The following is a 22128-nucleotide window of genomic DNA, read 5'->3' on the forward strand; positions in this document are numbered from 1 at the left end:
TGTGGGAGCTCCACATATAGGAAGGCCGGAGCCCAGGATTGACCCTTGATCTCAGAACTGTGAGGCGGACATGCTAACCACTCAGCCACCGTGCCACCATACCTACGTCAATGAAGTAAATTTTACTGTTTGTGAACTAAACTTAATATTGCAAGCAGTAAAAGCTCTAGAGCCACATGCGGCTCTTTTCAAAAATGTTCAAAAAATGGAAAAAGATTGGGAAGGGGAATATATATATATATATATATTTTTTATATAGTTTGATATGGTTTCTGTCGGAGGACAAACATGACATGTTCTTCTAATTCATTTATATTGTAATGAAGTTCAACCTGAGGCGGCATCGTACAATAGAGTAGTCACACGGTGCGTCATTCTCTATACACTGAAAAAATAACTGTTGGATTTACTTGATGAAATCATTGGAACAATTTTCACCTACTTCAATTAAGTACATTTTATTGTTTGTGAACTAAACTTAATATTGCAAGCAGTAAAATGTACTTAATTGAAGTAGGTGGAAATTGTTCCAAAGATTTTATCAAGTAAATCCACCAGTTATTTTTTTTTCAGTGTAAAGAGAATGACGCACCATGTGACTACTCTATTGTACGATGCCGCCTCAGGTTGAACTTCATTACAACGTGTCATGTTTGTCCTCCGACAGAAATCATATCAAACCATATCAAAACAAAAAATATATTCCCCTTCCCAATCTTTTTCCATTTTTTGAACATTTTTGAAAAGAGCTGCATGTGGCTCTAGAGCTTTTATTGCTTGCAATATGAAGTTTAGTTCACAAACAGTAAAATTTACTTAACAAAAATTGCCTTTGATTTGCCTTTCACATTGGACAATAGAGTTAAACACGATTAATTTCGCACCGTTTCTATTTGTGTTTTTATGCCAACATTGTCATTATCGCATCCTTGCCTCACATACTATTTTCATGGCGTAAAATATGACGCAAATGTTGTGTTTTTTGGTGTCAACGCAGTGCACGTTACCCATAGGTCTGTTGTATTTCCTCATACGCAAACCAGCTTCTCCTTCCATTAGATAGAGGACTAACAGTTGAAAGAACTAAAGTCTGTATATTGTGGACTAACCAGTCCAAAACCTGGTCTAAAACACCACTTTACCTATAGATTTAGTCAGTGTCCAAAAATGGGGCCCTGCATGTCTTAACCTTCACCTAACCCCTTAGACTGACTCACGAAACCCGTGGGGTTTGATCAAATCGTAGTTAAGAACCACTGGTTTAGGGGTTTAAAAAGTTTTTTTTTTTTTTTTTTTTAAATGCCCTCCGGTTCAAAATTTTACGTCTCCCAGAGAATTTAAGCTTTCCAATGATGTATCACACATGCATATATAGGACAATTTTGTAATTTGGCCAAATTGTGGGGTCTCAGAGCAGAACTTCAAGTCACCTGACTGTTTTCCGCCATATATATTTATGATCTTTATTCAAGAATCACACAGGGTGTCCATAGCACACACACAAACTAACAGAAAAATGACATAAGAAAACAAGCAAAGAAAGAACATTAAAAAGGCACAAACAGTGCACTACAAACAGGATTTTACACCAATGGCGCCACATGCTTGACCTACATCTTTCGCTCTTTGTCAGGTGTGTTATTTTCATAAAAATAATATTTTCAGACTTACTTCAATGACACATGAACTTATACATCAGATTTCTTAATAGCATTTTAAAGGTAGGTAACCCACAAGTGACAAATAAATGGTTGGTGCTGTACCATCTATAGGCCAGGGGTCAGCAACCCACAGCTCCACAGCCACATGCGGCTCTTTTCAAAAATGTTCAAAAAATGGAAGATTTACTTGATAAAATCATTGTAATAATTTCCACCTACTTCAATTCAGTAAATTTTACTGTTTGTGAACTAAACTTAATAGTGCAAGCAGTAAAATTTACTGAACTGAAGTAGGTGGAAATTGTTCCAATGATTTTATCAAGTAAATCCACCTGTTATTTTTTTCAGTGTATAGAGAATGACGCACCATGTGACTTCTCTGCTGTACGATGCCGCCTCAGGTTGAACTTCATTACAATGTTAACAAATTAGAAGAATGTTTGAGTCATGTTTGTCCTCCTACAGAAACCTTATTAAAACAAAAAACATATTCCCCTTCCCAATCTTTTTCTATTTTCAAACATTTTTGAAAAAGCTCCAGGGAGCCATTAGGGCTAAAGAGCCGCATGTGGCTGTAGAGCTGTGGATTGCTGACCCCTGACCTATAGATGGTACAGCGCCAACCAGTTATTTGTCAGTTGTGGGTTACCTACCTTTAAAGTGCTATCAAGAAATCTGATTGTTCATGTGGCGATTAAATAAGTCTGAAAAATAATTTCTAAATGAAAATAACGGACCTGGCAAATAGCTATAGATGTAGGTCAAACATGTGGTTCCATTGGCATATAAGCCTGTTTGTTGTGCACTGATAGTTTGCGCCTTTTTAATGTTCTTACTTTGCTAGTTTGTTTCTGCCTGTGTTTTCTTATGTCATTTTTCAGTTGGTTTGTGTGCTTATGGACACCCTGTGTGATTCTTGAATAACAATATAAGGCAGAAAACACTTAGGTGACTTGAAGTTCCGCTCTCAGACCCAAAGTTGGCCAAATTTCAGTAAAGTGGCGTTTTAGACCAGTTTTTGGACTGATTAGTCCACAATATACAGACTTTATTCCAGTTCTTTCAACTGTTAGTCCTCTATGTGATGGGAGGAGAAGCTGGTTTGCTTAGTGGAAGGTTGACTCTAAACAGACCTATGGGTAACGTGCACTGCGTTGACATAAAAAAGAACAAAACAAAACATTTGCGTCACATTTTACACCATGAAAATAGTATGTGAGGCAAGGATGCAACAGAATGAGAATGTCGGCATGAAAACAAATAGAAACGGTGTGAAATTTATTGTGTTTAATTCTATTTTCCAATGTGAAAAGCAAATCAAAGGCAGTTTTTGGGCTGTAAATTCACACTGTTTATTGGATTTTTGAGAAGATTCTTTTTTTTTTTTTTTTTTTAACGTAATGACTTTGTGTGCAAATTTGGTGATCATTTTGTGTAGGGCTTTTCATTAAATTTGACGTCATTTGAGATGTAAACATGACAGAAATTGCACGGTCAAGGTTAATGCAACCAGACAGATTTAATATTCAACAGTATAAGATATATTCCTCTAAATTTGAATGAAAAATTCTAAGATATGCACATTGGGCCAGTCTTGGTTTAATGGTCTGATGATCCTTCTGGCATAAAGATAAAAACATACATTTTGGCCTGCTTAAAAACATGCTGTCTAAATGAGAAGAAATTTGAATGGAAATTTACTTAGGTTTTAGGTTTCTAGCTTCGATTTGGCTTTTGGAAGAAGAAGAAGAAGAAGAAAAAAAAGATTTTTCTAATTCCAAAGAGTTCAGTTAATGTACTTGTGAAACTCATTGGGTACGGTGCCTTTAGCAAGGTTAAGAACCACTGCTCTGAACCCTAACTTGAGGTGAGCGTATGAGAGAGCATAATTGAAGACACCATGATTTCAATGAGATAATATCGCGTACTTACCTTGTTTCAGTCTCACCGAGTGTCAAGACACAGCTGTGAATAGCCACAGCCGGACTTTTTGGGGATTTTATGGGTGAAACACGGTAATATAACAAGGGTCTTAATGCAGAAATCGCAGACATCACGGGGTGGTCGAGATTTTGTTTTTCAAATGTTTACCCTTTTAAACGTTTGTTTTTCAATTTTTCTTTGTTTGAATTGATCATTTATCATCAAAAATATAAGGGAAAATGGAACAATAACAAAAAAAAAAATACAATTAAGCGGCTAGTTATGTGGTAGATATCTGTGACCTACTTACACTTTTTTTTTCATTGTGATGTAATTTATTTAAAATATGCAAGTCAATCATTTTATATGTATTTTTTGTAACTAAATATTAGACATCAATTAATCATTCTAAGCTAAAAATCATAGACATTTCAAATAATAAAAATAATTACTTACCTTCTTTTTAATGCTTGGTTGAAACACAAGTGGTTGCGCAGCATCTGTAAACGGGGGTCTCTAGCGTAAAACGGAAAATTAAAAATAGATCGCCATGAAAATAGCATGTAATGCAAGGATGCGACAATAAAATAAGAATGTAAGACATGAAAACAAAAAAAGTAACAGTGTGAAATGAGTTTAATTTCATTTACCTAAGTGAAAATCAACAGCAAAATTATGTTGTAAATTTGTTTAAAAGTTTAAAATATGCGAGTTAATAATTTTATAAAGTCGTTTTTTTTTTTTTTTTTTTTTTTTTTTTAACTTAATATTAGACATAAATTTGTGTTTCTAATCTAAAAATAATAGAAATTTCGAATAATGAAAATAATTACTTCATTTTATGGCTGGGTTGAAACAAAAGTTGTTGGCATTGTTTGTAAACGGGGGTCTCCAGGGTAAAAATTAAAAATAGTTTGGGGGCTTAATTCGCCATGAAACTGCTATGGCATCATATAGACTTATTGTTCTATCAAACACAACAGTTCTTTTGGCTTAAAAAAGAGAGAACTCATGACTTAAGAGGATATGGAGACTTCATAATACCAAAAATTGGAACAACTCATAAAAGTTTTTGTGTGTCTGTGTGTGGAGCGAAACTCTGGAATAATCTGGGAATGCAACACAAGCAATGCCAAACTATCTACAGATTTAAACGGTTATACAAACTTAAGGTCTGGTCACAGTTTACTGAACTAAGGTCTTAATTACATCAATAAGTTGTCTTGGTATGAGTGCTGGTTGTTTCTTACCATTGCTGGTATGGTGTCCGTTACCAATGTTGGTACAGTTATTGTTGCCATTTATAATTTGAAATTGTTTTGGTTTGGGTGTTACCTGTGGTAACTTCATCACAAGGGACAAAACTTGTTACAAAAATGTATATGGCGGAAAACAAAGAAAAGACTGAAAAATCAGTTTCTGCTCTTCCTCTTTAAAAGAAACTGCTGTATTTTAAGCCAAAACAGCTGTTGTGTTTGAAAGAACAATATGTCTATATGCTGCCATAGTAGATTCATGGCGCACTAAGCCTCCGAACTATTTTTAATTTGTCCGTTTTACCCTGAAAACCCCCGTTTACAGACGTCGCGCAACCGCTTTTGTTTCAACCTAGCCATAAAAAGAAGGTAAGTAATGACATTTATTATTCAAAATGTCATTTTTAGCTTAGAATCATTCATTGATGTCTAATATTTAGTTAAAAAAAAAAAAAAAACGACTTAAAAAATTCTTCATTAGGATATTTAAAAACTTTTAAACAAATTACGTCAAAATGAAAAATTTGCCGTCTGTATAAAAGTCACGTATATCGACGTCATAACTATCGCTTAATTGTATATTTTTATTACTGTCTCATTTTCCCTGATGTTAGATGATAAATAATCGATCCAGATGAAAAAAAATTGAAAAGGGAAACTATATGAAAATCTCAACCACTCCTTGTTGTCTGCAATTTCTGCATCATGACCCTTGTTATATCACCATGTTTTACCCATAAAATCCCCCAAAAATCCAGCTGCGGCCATTCAGAGCTGTGCCTTGACACTCGGTGATACATGCTACATTGAGTTTTTGGATCGAAACATGGTATGTACGCGATAATATCTCGTTAAAATCGTGGCGTCTTTAATTGTGCTCTCGCCTCCTGTTAGGGTTTTGCTGTTTAAATTTTTAATTTATATATAAAAATGCGCTCCTGTTCAAAAATGTTTCTTCCCCCAGAAAATTGGTATTTTAAGCTTTCCAATGAAGTATCACACGTGCATATCAGACAATTTTGAAATGTGGCCAAATTGGGGATCTCAGAGTGGAACTTCAAGTCACCTGAGTGTTTTCCGCCATATGCACAAAACGGTTTGAACTCATTTTTGGTTGCCTACATTTTTGGAAGGAAGTAGCAAGAATTTTTATTTTTTGTTCTTAATTGGATGAGAATAGGGGTGGGATTAAATAAATTTTGTTCTTCCCACTTCTTTTCAGGTATTTACTTGATGTTGCAATTTTCCTTAGTTATGCTGCTCTTTTTTGTTAGATGATTACATGAGCTGTATATATTTGCTGTCTTGACAAGGAAAATCATGTCCTGAAATAAATGAACGAAATGAAAAATGACATGAAAATACAGCAGTTTCTTTTAAAAAGAGGCGCAAGAGCAGAAACTGCTTTTTCAGACTTGTCTGCCTGTGTTGCTTGCGCAATGTCTTAAAAGCGACGCAAAAACACACTCTGGTCCTCGACCTGGCATGCCGCGAGGGTTAATTTTTTCCCCCGCTGCACAAAATGGCGGCCGCGCAGCGTGCTGCATGCGCTTATATGCACGCTCTTGGTCCTGCATCGCACAATTGCATGCAACTCGCTATGCGCGCTTTTCATTTTTCAATGAATTTCGTGTAATTGTTGCGGGATTCGGTGGTTGCCATAGAAACACACAAGGGTCCACCCCTTCCAACACCTGACGTGAGAAGCGCCGTGCATTAAAAATGAAAAAGTGTAAGCCTTGCTTTTACGTGCTTTATTTCCAGTATTTAATTTAACGCAAAAATGACGGACTAAAGCCTTTGTTGTCGGGAGATTTATGACATTTATGGTCAAATTAGCATAAAAGATGATGTTGCTTTAACACAAGTTAAGCAAACATACACAGCCTTCTTCCAAATGGCAAACTGACCGCGGCTTTTTTTCCCTCTTCAGCTCCCTTTTGCTCACCATGCATCGCACGACGAGAATCAAGATCACCGAGCTCAACCCTCACCTCATGTGCGTCCTGTGCGGGGGTTACTTCATCGACGCCACCACCATCATCGAATGTCTGCACTCGTGTAAGCACGCAGGCTCTCGCATGCAACGCGTTCCTTTCGCATTTTCCGCTTCACAATCGGCTTGTCTTTTCAGTTTGCAAAATGTGCATCGTCCGTTACCTGGAAACCAGCAAATATTGTCCTATCTGCGACGTGCAAGTTCACAAAACCAAGCCTCTGCTCAACATTAGGTGAGAAGAGTATTATTAATTACGAAACGACTCTTATAATTGAAGTGTCTTTGCACCTAAAGCGAAACTGACGTGTGATTTCCTGTGTGCAGGTCTGACAAAACTCTGCAGGACATCGTGTATAAACTGGTCCCGGGCCTGTTTAAAAGTAAGGTGTTTTGTGATGCTTCTGCTATATGTTTTCTTATAAGATAAAATATGAATGCACCATTATTGTTTGTTTTTTTCCCCCCTTTATAGATGAGATGAAGAGAAGAAGAGACTTTTATGCAGAGCATCCTGTTGAAGGTGAAACACTTAAATTGGAAATCTTGCAAATACTAACGTTTCAGGTCGCTCAAATTGTCCCCACAAGCTTTTAAGCAGTCTTAAATGCCTTATATAATGAGCTCAGTTATATGGCGGAAAACACTCAAAATTGAAGTTTCGCTCAGAGACCCCCAATTTGACCAAATTTCAAAATTGTCAGATATGCATGTGTGATAAATCATTGGAAAGCTTAAAATCTGAATTTTCTGAGGAAAGAAAATTTTTGAACAGGAGGGCATTTAAAAAAATATATATGGCGGAAAACACAGACAAGGCTGAAAAAGCAGTTTCTGCTCTTGCATCTGTCTTAAAAAAAACTGCCAAAACAACTGTTGTGTTTGTAGAACAATATGTCTATATGCTGCCATAGCAGATTCATGGTGCAATAAGCCCCCGAACTATTTTTAATTAGTCCGTTTTACCCTGGAAACCCCCGTTTACAGACGTCGCGCAACCGCTTTTGTTTCAACCCAGCCATGAAAGAAGGGAAGTAATTATATTCATTAGGGCTGTCAAACGATGAAAAATTTTAATCGAGTTAATTACAGCTTAAAAATTAATTAATCGCAATTCAAACCATCTATAAAATATGCCATAGTTTTCTGTAAATTATTGTTGGAATGGAAAGATAAGACACAAGACGGATATACTTTCAACATACGGTACATAAGTACTGTATTTATTTATTATAACAATAAATCAACAAGATGGCATTAACATTATTAGCATTCTGTTAAAGCAATCCATGGATAGAAAAACTTGTACAGTGGGGAGAACAAGTATTTGATACACTCACAATGGGAAAACCCATTGGCAGTGTATCAAATACTTGTTCTCCCCACTGTATTTCTTAAAAGATAAATGTTAGTACAAGTTACAGAAATTTTATATTATGTTAATGTTTTCATTTTAATAAAATTTGTGAAATTTTCAATCAAAAAATAAACTAGTACCTCGCCATTGTTGATGTCAATAATTACACAATGCTCATGGTGCTGAAACCCATAAAATCAGTCGCACCCAAGCGCCAGAAGAAGGCGACAAAACACCAAAAAACACAAGTAACAAGTGGACATGACACTGTGCTGTCATTTTAATCTGTCTGAGCGGGGCATGTGCATTAAATGCGTCAAATATTTGAACGTGATTAATTAAAAACATTTATTAACCGCCCGTTAACGCGATAATTTTGACAGCCCTAATATTTATTAATCAAAATGTCTCATTTTTAGCTTCGAAACAGTAATTGATGTCTAATATTTCATTTAGGAAAAAAAAAAAAAAAAAAAACTCCATGTAATCTGAATGGTCACAGCCGGATTTCTGGGGGATTTTATGGGTGAAACATGGTAATATAACTCAGGTCGCGATGCACAAATCGCAGACATCAAGGAGTGGTCGAGATTTTCTTTTTCATATCATATGTTAAACGTGACAGACATTTTTAATAATTAATATAATTCCCTTCTTTTTATGGCTGTGTTGAAACAAAAGCAGTTGCGCAACGTCTGTAACCGGGGATTTCCAGGGTAAAACAGACAAATTAAAAATAGTTTGGGGGCTTCATACGCCATGAATCACATATGGCAGCATAAAGACATATTGTTCTATCAAACATAAGTTCTTTTGGTTTAAAATAAAGCATTTTTTTTTAAAGGGTGCAGAGCAGAAACTGCTTGCATTTTCTGCCATATACATTGCAAAAACACACCTCCCTAAAACTAGTTAAATTTCCTTGTTTTCAGTTTAAATTTACTAGAAATAAGTTAAATGATCTGTCAGTGCCTCAAGTCAATTTTACTCAGATTTCTTGAAATTAAAAAAAAATAGCTGAACAAAACCTTAACAGACTTATTTTAAGCAATGAATTAGTACATTTAATCTTCAAAAAAGCTTGTTTGTCAGAAATGTTCTTAATTAAGCCCTAGTGGCTCCCTGAAGCTTTTTCAAAAATGAAAATGGAAAAAGATGGGGGAGGAAAGTGTATTTTTTGTTCTAATATGGTTTCTGTAGGACAGGGGTCAAAATGTTGACCTAAAAAGAAAACACAAAAAGTTAAAAGCCTTATAATGAAGTCAACACATGCTGTATGTATCTATATTAGCCTACTATCATAATGACTAAATTGGCTACAAATACATAATGAGCCTTTATGATTAAATGTTTTTCCCATGCAGTGCATCTAAAACACCCCCTCCTTAAAACTATTTAAATTCCCTTGTTTTCAGTGTAAATCTACTAAAAATGAGTGAAATGATCTGCCAGTGTTTCAAGTAAAATTTTCTCACTTAGATTTCTTGAAATAAGAAAAAGAGCTAGCTGAAAATGAGATTCATAGACTTATTTTAAGCAATAAATTGATATATTCAATCTTCCAAAAAAAAGTTTGTTTGTCAAAAGTGTTCCTAAATCAAGAATAAATATTGTTCAAAACATGATTTGAAAGCAAGTTTCTTCTTGATTTAGGTGAAAAATGACCAACTTTTAGATGTCTGGGCTTAATAAGAACAAATAGTCATATTTACTTAAAATAAGTGGAATAATCAGACCCATTATTTCTTTAATCCTTAACACTCAAAACAAGATGTAAAAAATGATTTGACTAGATTTGAGAAAAATAATCTGATTAAGACGTTATAAATTTGCAGTGTGCAGATCGATTCAAAGCTTTGTTTTCAAAAACTATTTTATTTTTTTTAGATCCTCACAAATAATATACTGTACACTGTACTTATTTCTCGATTCATTACATTTTTGTTTTAAAGGAAACAGAAAAAAAAATAAACTAGGGCTGTCAAAATTATCGCGTTAATGGACGATAAATAAATTTTTAAATCAATCACGTTAAAATATTTGAAGCATTTAACGCACATGCCCCGCTCAAACAGATTAAAATGACAGCACAGTGTCATGTCCACTTGTTACTGTTTTGTTTTTTGTTTTGTCGCCCTCTGCTGGCGCTTTGGTGCGACTGATTTTATGGTATTAAGCACCATGAGCATTGTGTAATTATTGACATCAACAATGGCGAGCTACTAGTTTATTTTTTTGATTGAAATTTTTACAAATTTTATTCAAACTAAAACATTAAGAGAGGTTTTAATATAAAATTTCTATAACTTGTACTAACATTTATCTTTTAAGAACTACAAGTCTTTCTATCCATGGATCGCTTTAACAGAATGTTAATGCCATCTTGTTGATTTATTGTTATAATAAACAAATACAGTACTTATGTACCGTATATTGAATGTATATATCCGTCTTGTGTCTTATCTTTTCATTCCAACAATAATTTACAGAAAAATATGGCATACTTTATAGATGGTTTGAATTGCGATTAATTACGATTAATTAATTAATTAATTTAATTTCAGTACTTTGTCTTCATGGACAATTCAAATAAAATGTATCAATCACAAGTTTAAGTGAAAAATGACAGCTCCTCCATGATGTAAATTTCATGTACAATATCTATCCATTCCTGAATAGTAGGTGATTCTTATTTAAGCCATTTTTGTGGGAAGGTTCTATTTTTATTTGTTTTTGTTATATCCTATGATGTTTCTTCAGTTTATTTATTCAGACAATGTTAAGTGGTTTTAAGCCAAATGTTTATTTTTTTGCATTCCTGGATAGTTAAGAGATTATTAACAAGTGTGTTTCAATTGTGTATGTTAATATAATTTATGTTCAAATTTGCTAATCAAATATAGACATTTATTCTTTTTTAAAAATGACCAACTTTTAGATGCATGGGCTAAAAGTAAGTGGAATAATCTGGCACATTAATCTGTTAAAAACCACTACAACTACACATGATCCATTGTGGAGGAACAAATAAATAATCCTCTTTTTTTGTAACACACCGGTTGTTTAACATTTTATTGTGTGTGTGTGTGTGTGTGTGTGTGTGTGTGTGTGTGTGTGTTACTATCATTTAAATTTATTAGAAAAAACCCAGGGAGAGTAAAATCTATCAAAGGAATTTAATATGTTAATACATATTTTTTTTCCCATACAGTAAAACTGACAAAAATGACAACCCGATTGTTTTGTACTAGTGCTTATCAGTCCAAAAATAAGTTTCTAAGAGTAATTGTTGTGCTTTTTTTTTTTTTTTTTTTTTTTTAACTTTAGGGGGTTGGGTGGGGGGGGGGGGGGTAAATGTGTCAAAAAATTAAGAATAGATATTATTCAAAACATTATTTGAAAACATTTTTTCTTGATTTAGGTGAAAAATAACCAACTTTTTGATGTAAATGGAATAATCTGACCCATTAATCTGTTCAAAAACAGCCACAACTACCCATTCTCAATTGCGAGGAACAGATAAATAACCTTTAAAAAATTTTTTTTTTTTTTTTTATAAACACACTGGTTGTTTAACATTTTATTGTGTGTGTGTGTGTGTGTTACTATGATTTAAGCTTATTAGAAAAAAACCCAGGGAGAGGAAAATCTATCAAAGGAATTTAATATGTTAATACAATTTTTTTCCCATGCAGTAAAACCCTTAAAAATGACAACCCGATTGTTTTGTACTAGTGCTTATTAGTCCAAAAATAAGTTTTTAAGAGTAATTGTTGTGCTTTTTTTTTTTTACTTTAGGGGGTTGGGTGGGGGGTGAATGTGCCAAAAAATTAAGAATAGATATTATTCAAAACATTATTTGAAAACATTTTTTCTTGATTTAGGTGAAAAATAACCAATTTTTTTATGTAAATGGAATAATCTGACCCATTAATCTGTTCAAAAACAGCCACAACTACCCATTATCAATTGCAAGGAACAGATAAATAACCATTAAAAAAAAATTTTTTTTTTTTTGTTTTAAACACACCAGTTGTTTATCATTTTATAGTGTGTGTGTTATTATGATTTAAGTTTACACATGAAGAAAAAACACAGGGAGGAGAACAAAAATCTTTCAAAGGAATTTAATATGTTAATACTATTTTTTTTTTCATACTGTAAAACCCTTAAAAATGACAGCTAGACCCCGATTGTTTTGTACTAGTGCTTTTTAGTCCAAAAATAAGTTTTTAAGAGTAATTGTTGTGCATCTTTTTTATTTTAGGGTGGTGGGGTGGGGGGTAAATGTGTCAAAAATTAAGAATAGATATTATTCAACACATTATTTGATAACATTTTTTTCCTGATTTAGGTGAAAAATAACCAACTTTTTGATGTAAATGGAATAATCTGACACATTAATCCAGGGTTCCCCAAACTACGGCCCGTGGGCCGGATACGGCCTGCCTCCACATTTGGTCCGGCCCCCTGAACAATACCAGAGAGCTTTTTTTTTTTTTTTTTTCTTTCTTCAATAGTGTTATTTATTTCCTGGCTTTTTTTCTGTGACGAACCCAGAGAGGGTTATTTGGTTATATCTATTTAATTAATTGCGTTATATCATATCATATCATATCATATCATATCATATCATATACAGTGGGGAGAACAAGTATTTGATACACTGCCAATGGGTTTATCAAATACTTGTTCTCCCCACTGTATCGTATCATATCATATATCATATCATATCATTTACTTTTGTTCCGTGAAGAATCCCGAAAGGGTTATTTGATTGTTACTTTTGGAAAAACAATACATTTTTACATTTAGGCACTCCTGTAATCGACACTTTTTCTGTTACAAACTGACCCCGGCCCCTCATCAGAGAAGGGAAAAGTTATGTGGCCCTCACAGGAAAAAGTTTGGGGACCCCTGCATTAATCTGTTAAAACACAGCCACAACTACCCATTATCCATTGCGGAGGAACAGATAAATAACCCTTTTTTTTTTTTTTTTTTTTTTTTTTAAACACACCAGTTGTTTATCATTTTATAGTGTGTGTGTTATTATGATTTATGTTTACACATGAAGAAAAACCACAGGGAGGGGAACAAAAATCTTTCAAAGGAATTTAATATGTTAATATTACATTTTTTCCAAACTGTAAAACTCTTAAAAATGACTACTACCAAACCTGCACCCTTGCTAATAAGCTTTTACACATGTCTTTACACATTCCCTTGTGTATTATTACTACAAAATTAGATTAACAGACTTGTAATATTTCCAAACAATATGATTTTGTACTTATTGCCATGTGTCCTACCCATTTTCAAGCTTCTAATGGTTCCAACGAAGACCGAGGAGAGGTGGCAGATGAGGACAAGAGAATAATCACAGATGATGAGATCATCAGCCTCTCCATTGAGTTCTTTGACCCGAGTGCCAGGTGAGGTAGTTTTAATCAGTCGTGGATTTCGCCTAAATGTATTGCTGTCCAAAAGCAAAAGTCATTTTTAGAACATGGAAAATAATTCTGAATGTTATTGCGTTCAGACTGACAAGTGGACTTGGAGACAAGCATTCGAAAAAAGATCAGGTAAGGTTTTCATTTTTTCTGTTTCAAGCGAAAACCCTTTTGCCATTGATTAAGATATGTCTATATTTCCTATTTGGCAGATGGCAAACAAAAGGTACCTGCAGTGTCCTGCAGCAATGACCATCATGCATCTGAGGAAGTTCCTGCGCAGCAAAATGGACATCCCAAACACATACCAGGTCTATATTATATACTTACTTTAATTGTTAAAAAACTGAAGTTGTTATTATTATTATTTTGATAAAATTGTGTTTTGCCTATATAGGTAGAAGTCATGTATGAAGATGAACCTCTGAAAGATTACTACACATTAATGGATATAGCGTATATCTACACTTGGAGAAGGGTGAGGACAAATTCATGCAATTCTCAGCACCTTTGAGTTAAATAAATGGCGGAAAACACAGACAAGACTGAAAAAGCAGTTTCTGCTCTGCACCCCTCTTTAAAATAAACTGCTGTAGTTTAAGCCAAAAGAATGGTTGTGTTTGATAGAACAGTATTTCTATATGCTGCCATAGAAGATTCATAGTGCATTAAGCCCCCGAAGTATTTTTAATTAGTCATTTTTACCCTGAAAACCCCCGTTTACAGACGTTGCACAACTTTATTTATTTTTTTTTAACCCAGCCATTAAAGGAAGGGAATTATATTTATTATTAAAAATGTCTGTCATTTTTTAGCTTAGAATCATTAATTGACGTCAAATATTTTGTTAAAAAAAAAAAAGACTTTAAAAGATTATTTACTTGCACATTTAAACTTTTAAACAAATTACGTCACAGTGAAAAAATTGGCGTCTGTAAAAAAGTCACGGATATATACCTCATAACTATCACTTAATTGTATTTTTTTCATTACAGTCGCATTTCCCCCAATATTTTAGATGATAAATAATCGATCCAAACAAAGAAAAATTGAAAAAATACATTTAAAAGGGTAAATATATGAAAAAGAAAATTTCAACCACTCCTTGATGTCTGTGATTTCTGCATCGTGACACTTGTTATATTACCATGTTTCACCCATAAAATCCACCAAAAAATCTGGCTGTGGCCATTCGCAGCTGTATCTTGACACTCGGTGATACATGCTACATGGAGTTTTTGGATCGAATAAAAATAAATTTGCAATAATATCTCGTTAAAATCATGGCGTCTTTAATTTTGCTCTTTCATGCTCACACTTCCAGTTAGGGTTTCGCTGTTCGATTTTTTTTTTTTTTTAATGCCCAACCGCTCAAAAATTTTCTTTCCCCAGAAAATTGAGATTTTATGCCTTCCAATGATGTATCTCACATGCATATCGAACAATTTTGAAATGTGGCCAAATTGGGGTCTCAGAGCGGAACTTCAAGTCATCTGAGTGTTTTCCGCCATATAGATTTATTTATTTTGGAATACCATTTTTTTTGCTGTCCTTTTCCAAAATCTGAGTTGTATCATGCATGCAGTTTTATGAATATCAATTAGAGGGAGAGAAAACGTGCCACACTGTAAAATATGATATAAATTGTCTTGCAAATGCAAAATTGCTGCCTTAGAAAAAGTAATTTATGTTACGTACATTAATTCGATGCAATTTACTTAATAATTTCAAGTTTTAATAATTGGATTATAGTTATTTGTTTAAAGTGAGTTTGCAGTAACACATTGAGTTATAATTTGAGTTTTCAGTACTTAAGTGATACCTTAGTTAGCTTTAGTGCTACTCATTCATCATACTGTATGTAGGTGAACTTCATTTTTTTTTTTTTTTTACCTGAAATAATTCTACAATCTAAACAGCACATGCTAATTTAATTAATGACCCATTTTCAAACAGGACTCACCCTACCCCCAAATAAAGGAGGGGAGAACACTCAATGGAATTAAACTTTATTTTTAAATGCTCAAGTTATATTGGCTCTTGACATGCTGCTTAATGTTCTCTTGATGTTTGGTGTGAAATGAAAAATCAGTAATATAACCTTTGCCTACTTCACCTCAATTTGGTAAGTAAATGTTGTGGCGAGCAACGTGGTGGAGGAGACTGACTTTTGTTATTAACACGTGCTGTTCTTGTGCCTTATACACCACACGACCCCAAGAAAAAGCACACTTTATTGAACAGAACACATGATATAACAACAGCCACAACTACCCATTATGCATTGCGGTGGAACAGTCGCTACAGTATTTGACTCTTTTATAAACTGTCATGTTGCCATATACAACAAGGCAACGTGACAGTTTATAAAAGGGTTAAATACTTACTTACCAAATCAAAGTGAAGATGTTGAAGAGAGCTCTGGTTGAAGGCGTGAGAATGTTTTTGTGTGCGAAATAGATGAGGCATGTCTGAAAGAATGCCCAAAGAACACTGGGCACAAAAAAAAAAAATTTTTTACTAATTTTACTTAACTGAGACATCAAGTTAGGCATGTTTTCCAGCCCCAAATTACTACGTATTAAAAATTAGTGTTCACAACAGGTTGATAAAAATTGAGTTTGGTTCACTTATCATATCTAATTAAGTTGTATTCTTGCTTTTGCTTTATTTACGCACTATTGAAACGATTTCCATAATATTAGATTTTTCTTGTCGATCCTATGTTTTTTTTTTTAAACACTCCAGTTGTTTATCATTTTATAGTGTGTGTGTGTGTGTGTGTGTGTGCATGCGTGTGTGTGTGTTATTATGGTTTACACTTGAAGAAAAACCACAGGGAGGGGAACAAAAATCTTTCAAAGGAATTTAATATGTTTTTTTTTTTTTTTTTCAAACTGTAATACTTTTTTTTTTCAAACAGTAATACTAAAGATTAAAGATGACAACTTTGCCCCCCTTCCCGATTGTTTTGTACTAGTGCTTCTTAATCCAAAAAAAAAAAAAACTTGTTAAGAGTAATCATTGTGCGTCTGAATTTTACCCCTGAAGAATTATTCACAACAAATTCCCCTCCCTGAATTTCCCATCTAGTGATTTAATGTGAAAGTATGCATGTTTTGTAACACAATTCAACAAGGATCAGTTTTTTGCGGGGGAAGAATTTGAGAGCAACGTTAAAAAGGATAACGTAAAGTGCTCATTTCTCATCAAAAACACATTAACAATAAAAATAACCAATAAAAGCATGAAATATCCGCGACCAAAAAAATGCATTTTGTTTTGGTGTTTGAGTCGAGTAAAAATCACCCGCAGATATTTGCTGGTCTGCGGGGGTTAAATTGTTCTAGATGTTTATGCTGGAGTGCCTTGTCAAATTTCGTTGTTTCACAATGTTCATTTCGTTATTGACAATGACAATAAAGACGATTCTATTTTATTATATTGTATAAGTAATACACACACACACACATATTTGTGTTTATGCATATATATGTGTGTGTGTCTATATATATATAATATGTGTGTGTGTGTATATATATATATGTATATATATGTATATGTGTGTGTGTGTATGTATATGTATGGCGGAAAACACTCAGGCGACTTGAAGTTCTGCTCTGAGACCCCCAATTTGGCCAAATTTCAAAATTGTCCGATAGGTATGTGTGATTCATCATTGGAAAGCTTAAAATCTCAATTTTCTGGGGGTAGAACATTTTTGAACAGGAGGGCATTAAAAAAAAAAGTGGCGAGGGCATAATTAAAGACGCCATGATTTTAACGAGATATTATCGCGTACATACCTCTTTTCGATCCAAAACCTCCATGTAGCATGTATCAATGAGTGTCGAGACACAGCTGTAATTGGCCACAGCTGGATTTTTGGGGGATTTTATGGGTGAAATATGGCAATATAGCAAGGGTCGCGATGCAGAAATCGCCGACATAAGGAGTGGTCGAGAGTTTTTTTTTCATATATTTACCCTTTTAAACGTTGTTTTTTTTCTCTCTCCATTTTTATTTGTTTACATCGATTATACATTTAAAATATTGGGGAAAATGCGACGGTAACGAAAAAATATACAATTAGGCGATAGTTATGAGGTAGATATGCGTGACTTTTTTACAGACCCTAATTTTTTCATTATGACGTCATTTGTTTAAAAGTTTAAAATTTGCGGGTGAATAATTTTTTAAAGTCGTTTTTATAAACGAAATATTAGACATAAATGAAATATTAGACATCAATTATTGATTCTAAGCTAAAAATGACAGACATTTTGAATAATAAATATACTTACCTTCTTTTTATGGCTGGGTTGAAACAAAAGCGATTGCGCGTCGCCTGTAAACGGGGATTTCCAGGGTAAAACGGACAAATTAAAAATAGTTTGGGGACTTATTGCTCCATGAATCTGCTATGGCAGCATATAGACATATTCTTCTATCAAACACAACAGTTGTTTTGGTTTAAAATACAGCAGTTTATTTTTAAGAGGAGTGCAAGAGCAGAAACTGCTTTTTCAGTTCCTTCTGTGTTTTCCGCCATATACATGTGTATCTGTGTGTGTGTGTGTGTGTGTGTGTAATATATATATGTGTGTGTGTGTATATGTGTGTATAAGTCTGTGATGGTTATATTTATTACTTTAGTTAATAGTTCATGTAAAAACAAGCCAATTCGTATTTATGATCAATCAACAAAAGGAGGTAAAATACAATCTTTAAAATTCTTTAAAGAAAAAACAATTTGCAACAAACTTAGCAATCGCTTTTTAAAAAAAATATATATATAATACATTTTTTAAGGCTCCTTTCTGGCACTCAAGGTCGCTGCATAATAATTTAAAAAACGTTTAGGCAGATTTAAGATTGGGAAAAAAAGTACAACAATAATAATACATTCTGGAACGTTTAAGGCAGATTTAAAATATAAAATGTAAAAACAATAAAAACACATAGATAAAAATAAGTAGCAGAAAACTAAAACATGTTTTTTTTTGGGGGGGGGGGGTCACTTCACTTTTAAACTTTGTGATTTTTTTTTTTTTTGGTTGCTGAAGGAAAAAATATGTAAATGGGAGAAATTCAAGTAAAGTCCTTTTTCCCTTTCTGGCATTTTAGTTTGGATTGTGTGACACAATTTACAGGATTCAAAACGAGTCTATTAAGGTCAGTTAACCTTGACTGAATGAATGACCGAATGCTTTATTTTGGACATGAGAAAATAAAAGATGAAATTTTGGAATATTAACGTTCACTTAAACTATTATTCTATTGTCGTTTGTCAAGTCGATTTTTTTCCATTTTAAAGGTGTCATTGTTTTATATTATGATGATTGGTTTGCATCAGCTCAAAAGTGCATGGCTGCATATCTCTATCCATAGACGGGTCCACTCCCGCTCCAGTACAGAGTTCGGCCGAGCTGCAAGAAATTGAAGGTCAGCCCTTCTCAGCAACAGCAGAAGGAGGGCGTCCACCGCTCCGGTCCGGAAAGCGACTCGGCCAGCGACAAAGCTGGAAGTCCCGCGGGAGCGCCATCCACGTCCTCCTCCCTGCCGAGCCCCGGCGGCGGCGGCGGCGGCGGCGGCGGCGAGCCGGCGCGGTCCCCGCTCCTTCCTCCTCGCGGCCCGGGCAGCAACGTCAACGGGAGCCCGGCGGCGGCTCCCCCGACCCCCGGCCGCCCTTTCGGGCAGCTCGGCAGCGGGAAGCCCCGGAAGGTGTCTCTCAACGGCTCGGCCACTTCGTCCGGATGACACCGGATCGGACCGGCCAACGCCAGACGCGCTCAGATAACACCGTTACCATGCCAACATAGTTCCATTGTATAGTCCTTCTCTCTTTCTCTCCATTCTGACGTTTTATGGTTGTGTCAGTAGTGCATTTCAAAAATAAAAAGGACGTTATGTGAAGAATATCATTGTGGAATGGAGAAAGTAAAGCATTTACTCGTTAAGAATGCAAGATTTTTATTTACAGGAACGAAAAAAGAAGTCATTTTTATTTTCTCCTGTGTGTGTTATACTTTCAATGCATGCTCATGATGACACCTGTTTAAATTCTGCCGCTTTTCGTTGTTGGCTTTAGGAGAATTACGTTTGATTTTTTTTTTTAGAAGCCACATGTACATATAAAAATACAGTAAGGCCTTTTTAAATCAACGGCGATGTTCTTCCGAGGGGGAAACAATTCTCCGGTTCTGTCACATTTCACGATCGATGACGTCACGTCTCCTGTATTTTCCGTTTATCTGTTAATTCGCTCGATTTTATGGACAACTTATTGTATTGTTACTGTTGCACAGTATAAAAACATCTAAATAAAAAACTTTTACACTTATTATCGAGCTTGTCTTGGTGTATTTTCGTTTTTACACGCGTGGAGCTTTTAAATAGAAATCTGCATTTATGCAATGTATTTAAAAAAAAAAAGTTTTAACTTAAAAATGTATTTTTTGGGTGGGTTTACTTGATAAAATCATTGTAACCATTTGCACTTTTAGTAAGTAAATTTTATTGCTTGTAGTAAATTGCACTTTTATGAAGTAAACTACGGCTTCTAGTAAAATTTACTTCATAAAAGAGCAAATGGTTACAATGATTTTATCAAGTAAATCCATCTAGTATTTTTTTTTCAGTGCATTCTTGCAGAAAGCACGTGATTTTTAGTCGCGCGGGTGTTTTTCCAAAATACACTGTCAAACCCAATGTTTCTGAAGATGACATCACACAATTTTTTTTGATAACGTTTTTTGTGATCTCTGTTAAATTCGACAAAAAGAAATGGAATTCACCTTAATTGAACAATGTTCAAAATAAATAAAAATCTTGCGCCGTGTTCTAGTTTAAAACGCACAATTTCTCTCAATTGCAATTACACACTCGCTGATTTGAGCCTCACCGACAAGGTGACATCAACTCAAAGCCATAAATTAAGCAAAAGCAAAACATTGGCGTGGTACTCCTCTCTCTTCGAGTCGAGTTGATTTTTCTTGCAGCATTCGTCTTGCGATGGACTCTAAAAAAATAAGTGCATTAATGTTAGAACGAATCAAGCGTCAATTTGGTCTTAAAAATAGTCACCTTGGGTTCATGGTCACGTGCTTTGGGCGGTGACGTTTGCTCTTTGGCCGGCATTCTTCATGCGTCGTGATCCTGTTGGCTGAATTGCTGTCGCTAGAGGACGTCTGCGTGCTCTTATAAAGGTTCGCCTGAACACAACTTCATGGTTAAACATTAGTAAATACACCACACTTAGAAAAATTAATACATGAAAATTGTCTCGTTGCAATTTAATTTGACTTTTAGATATAAATAATGTCTGTCAAAACAAGGTGTATTGTACACTCCAAATGTATAACGTCTTAATTAGATTTTTTTTCTTAAATCTATAGTCGAATCATTTTTTTCCCATCTTGTTTTGAGTGTTAAAGACCAGTTAACAGATTAATGTGTCAGATTATACCACTTTAACTCCTTCAGACCCATTTCCCCCCCTCTTGGACCCCCCAAAAAATCTGCATTGATTTTTACTCTACTCACACACCACCACAACAAAGTGCAATTGTTTTGGTCGGGGATATTTCATGCTTTTTTACAGAATTATTTTTATTTCAGCATTTCCTTCACCATTACCTAAAGCTCTGATTGTTCAATTTTTCTGAACGGATTAAAAGTGTACTTGTTCAATTAGCAAGATAGTCATATAATACATATACAGAAATATGCTATATATGTGTCTGTGTATATATATGTATATATATATATATATTAGGGCTGTCAAAATTATCGCGTTAACGGGTGTTAATTAATTTTTTAAATTAATCACGTTAAAATATTTGACGCAATTAACTCATGCACTGAATGACCCGCTCGCACATTGCCTCAAACAGATTACAATGAGGCTGTTTATGGACATTAAGAGTGAAGAGAATGCCACCGGCCGCTTGGGGGCAGCGCCGTTCCATACTAATGCTATTTCTTCTAAACGTGGGAGAATTAGTAGTTGTGAGATGTTTATGCTGTATGCACAATGCAATGCAAATTGCTATTTGTGCTCCACACATATTTCGGTAAGTTTTCTTTCTTTTAGTAGCAATTATATGTTGTTGTATTTTGGGTAAGATACGTACAGAGATAAATATTTCATAAAGGCAAGTGGACACAGGCGTTCTTTGGACCGCGCCGTTTATTGGCATAAGCTTTGTTAACTCCTTCACAACAAACGTAAGTATCGTTTAGTGAAAGCACAATAAAAATAATATTCCCTTCTCTCTCAAAAAAAAAAAATGTTCACAAAAAGAAAACCACTTCAGTCTATAGTAATGAACCCCTATTCTCACAGTTAAACAACAATGCAAAATGAACTGGCATTCCATATCAAAATAGCTACGCAAAATACACGTAAAACTTAGTCAGACTTTGGTCACTCTCTTCTTATTGTTATTTTTATTCTTATTATTATTATAATATTAACTCT

General features: G+C 34.4%; 1 protein-coding gene across 1 annotated transcript in view; it reads left to right on the plus strand.

The window, feature by feature from the left end:
• Window positions 1-19990, plus strand: part of bmi1a (bmi1 polycomb ring finger oncogene 1a) — a 35620-nt gene extending 15630 nt beyond the window's left edge. The window contains exons 11-19 of the mRNA XM_057825066.1: window positions 6774-6901; window positions 6975-7071; window positions 7164-7219; window positions 7312-7359; window positions 13517-13628; window positions 13736-13778; window positions 13859-13957; window positions 14044-14124; window positions 19038-19990. Of these exons, the coding sequence (XP_057681049.1) occupies window positions 6774-6901; window positions 6975-7071; window positions 7164-7219; window positions 7312-7359; window positions 13517-13628; window positions 13736-13778; window positions 13859-13957; window positions 14044-14124; window positions 19038-19406 (1033 nt within the window). The 3' untranslated portion in view covers window positions 19407-19990. The remainder of the gene's footprint in view (window positions 1-6773; window positions 6902-6974; window positions 7072-7163; window positions 7220-7311; window positions 7360-13516; window positions 13629-13735; window positions 13779-13858; window positions 13958-14043; window positions 14125-19037) is intronic.
• Window positions 19991-22128: the final 2138 nt, after the last annotated feature.

The sequence above is a fragment of the Corythoichthys intestinalis genome, chromosome 20 (assembly GCF_030265065.1).
Source record: "Corythoichthys intestinalis isolate RoL2023-P3 chromosome 20, ASM3026506v1, whole genome shotgun sequence".
NCBI classification, from domain to species: domain Eukaryota; kingdom Metazoa; phylum Chordata; class Actinopteri; order Syngnathiformes; family Syngnathidae; genus Corythoichthys; species Corythoichthys intestinalis.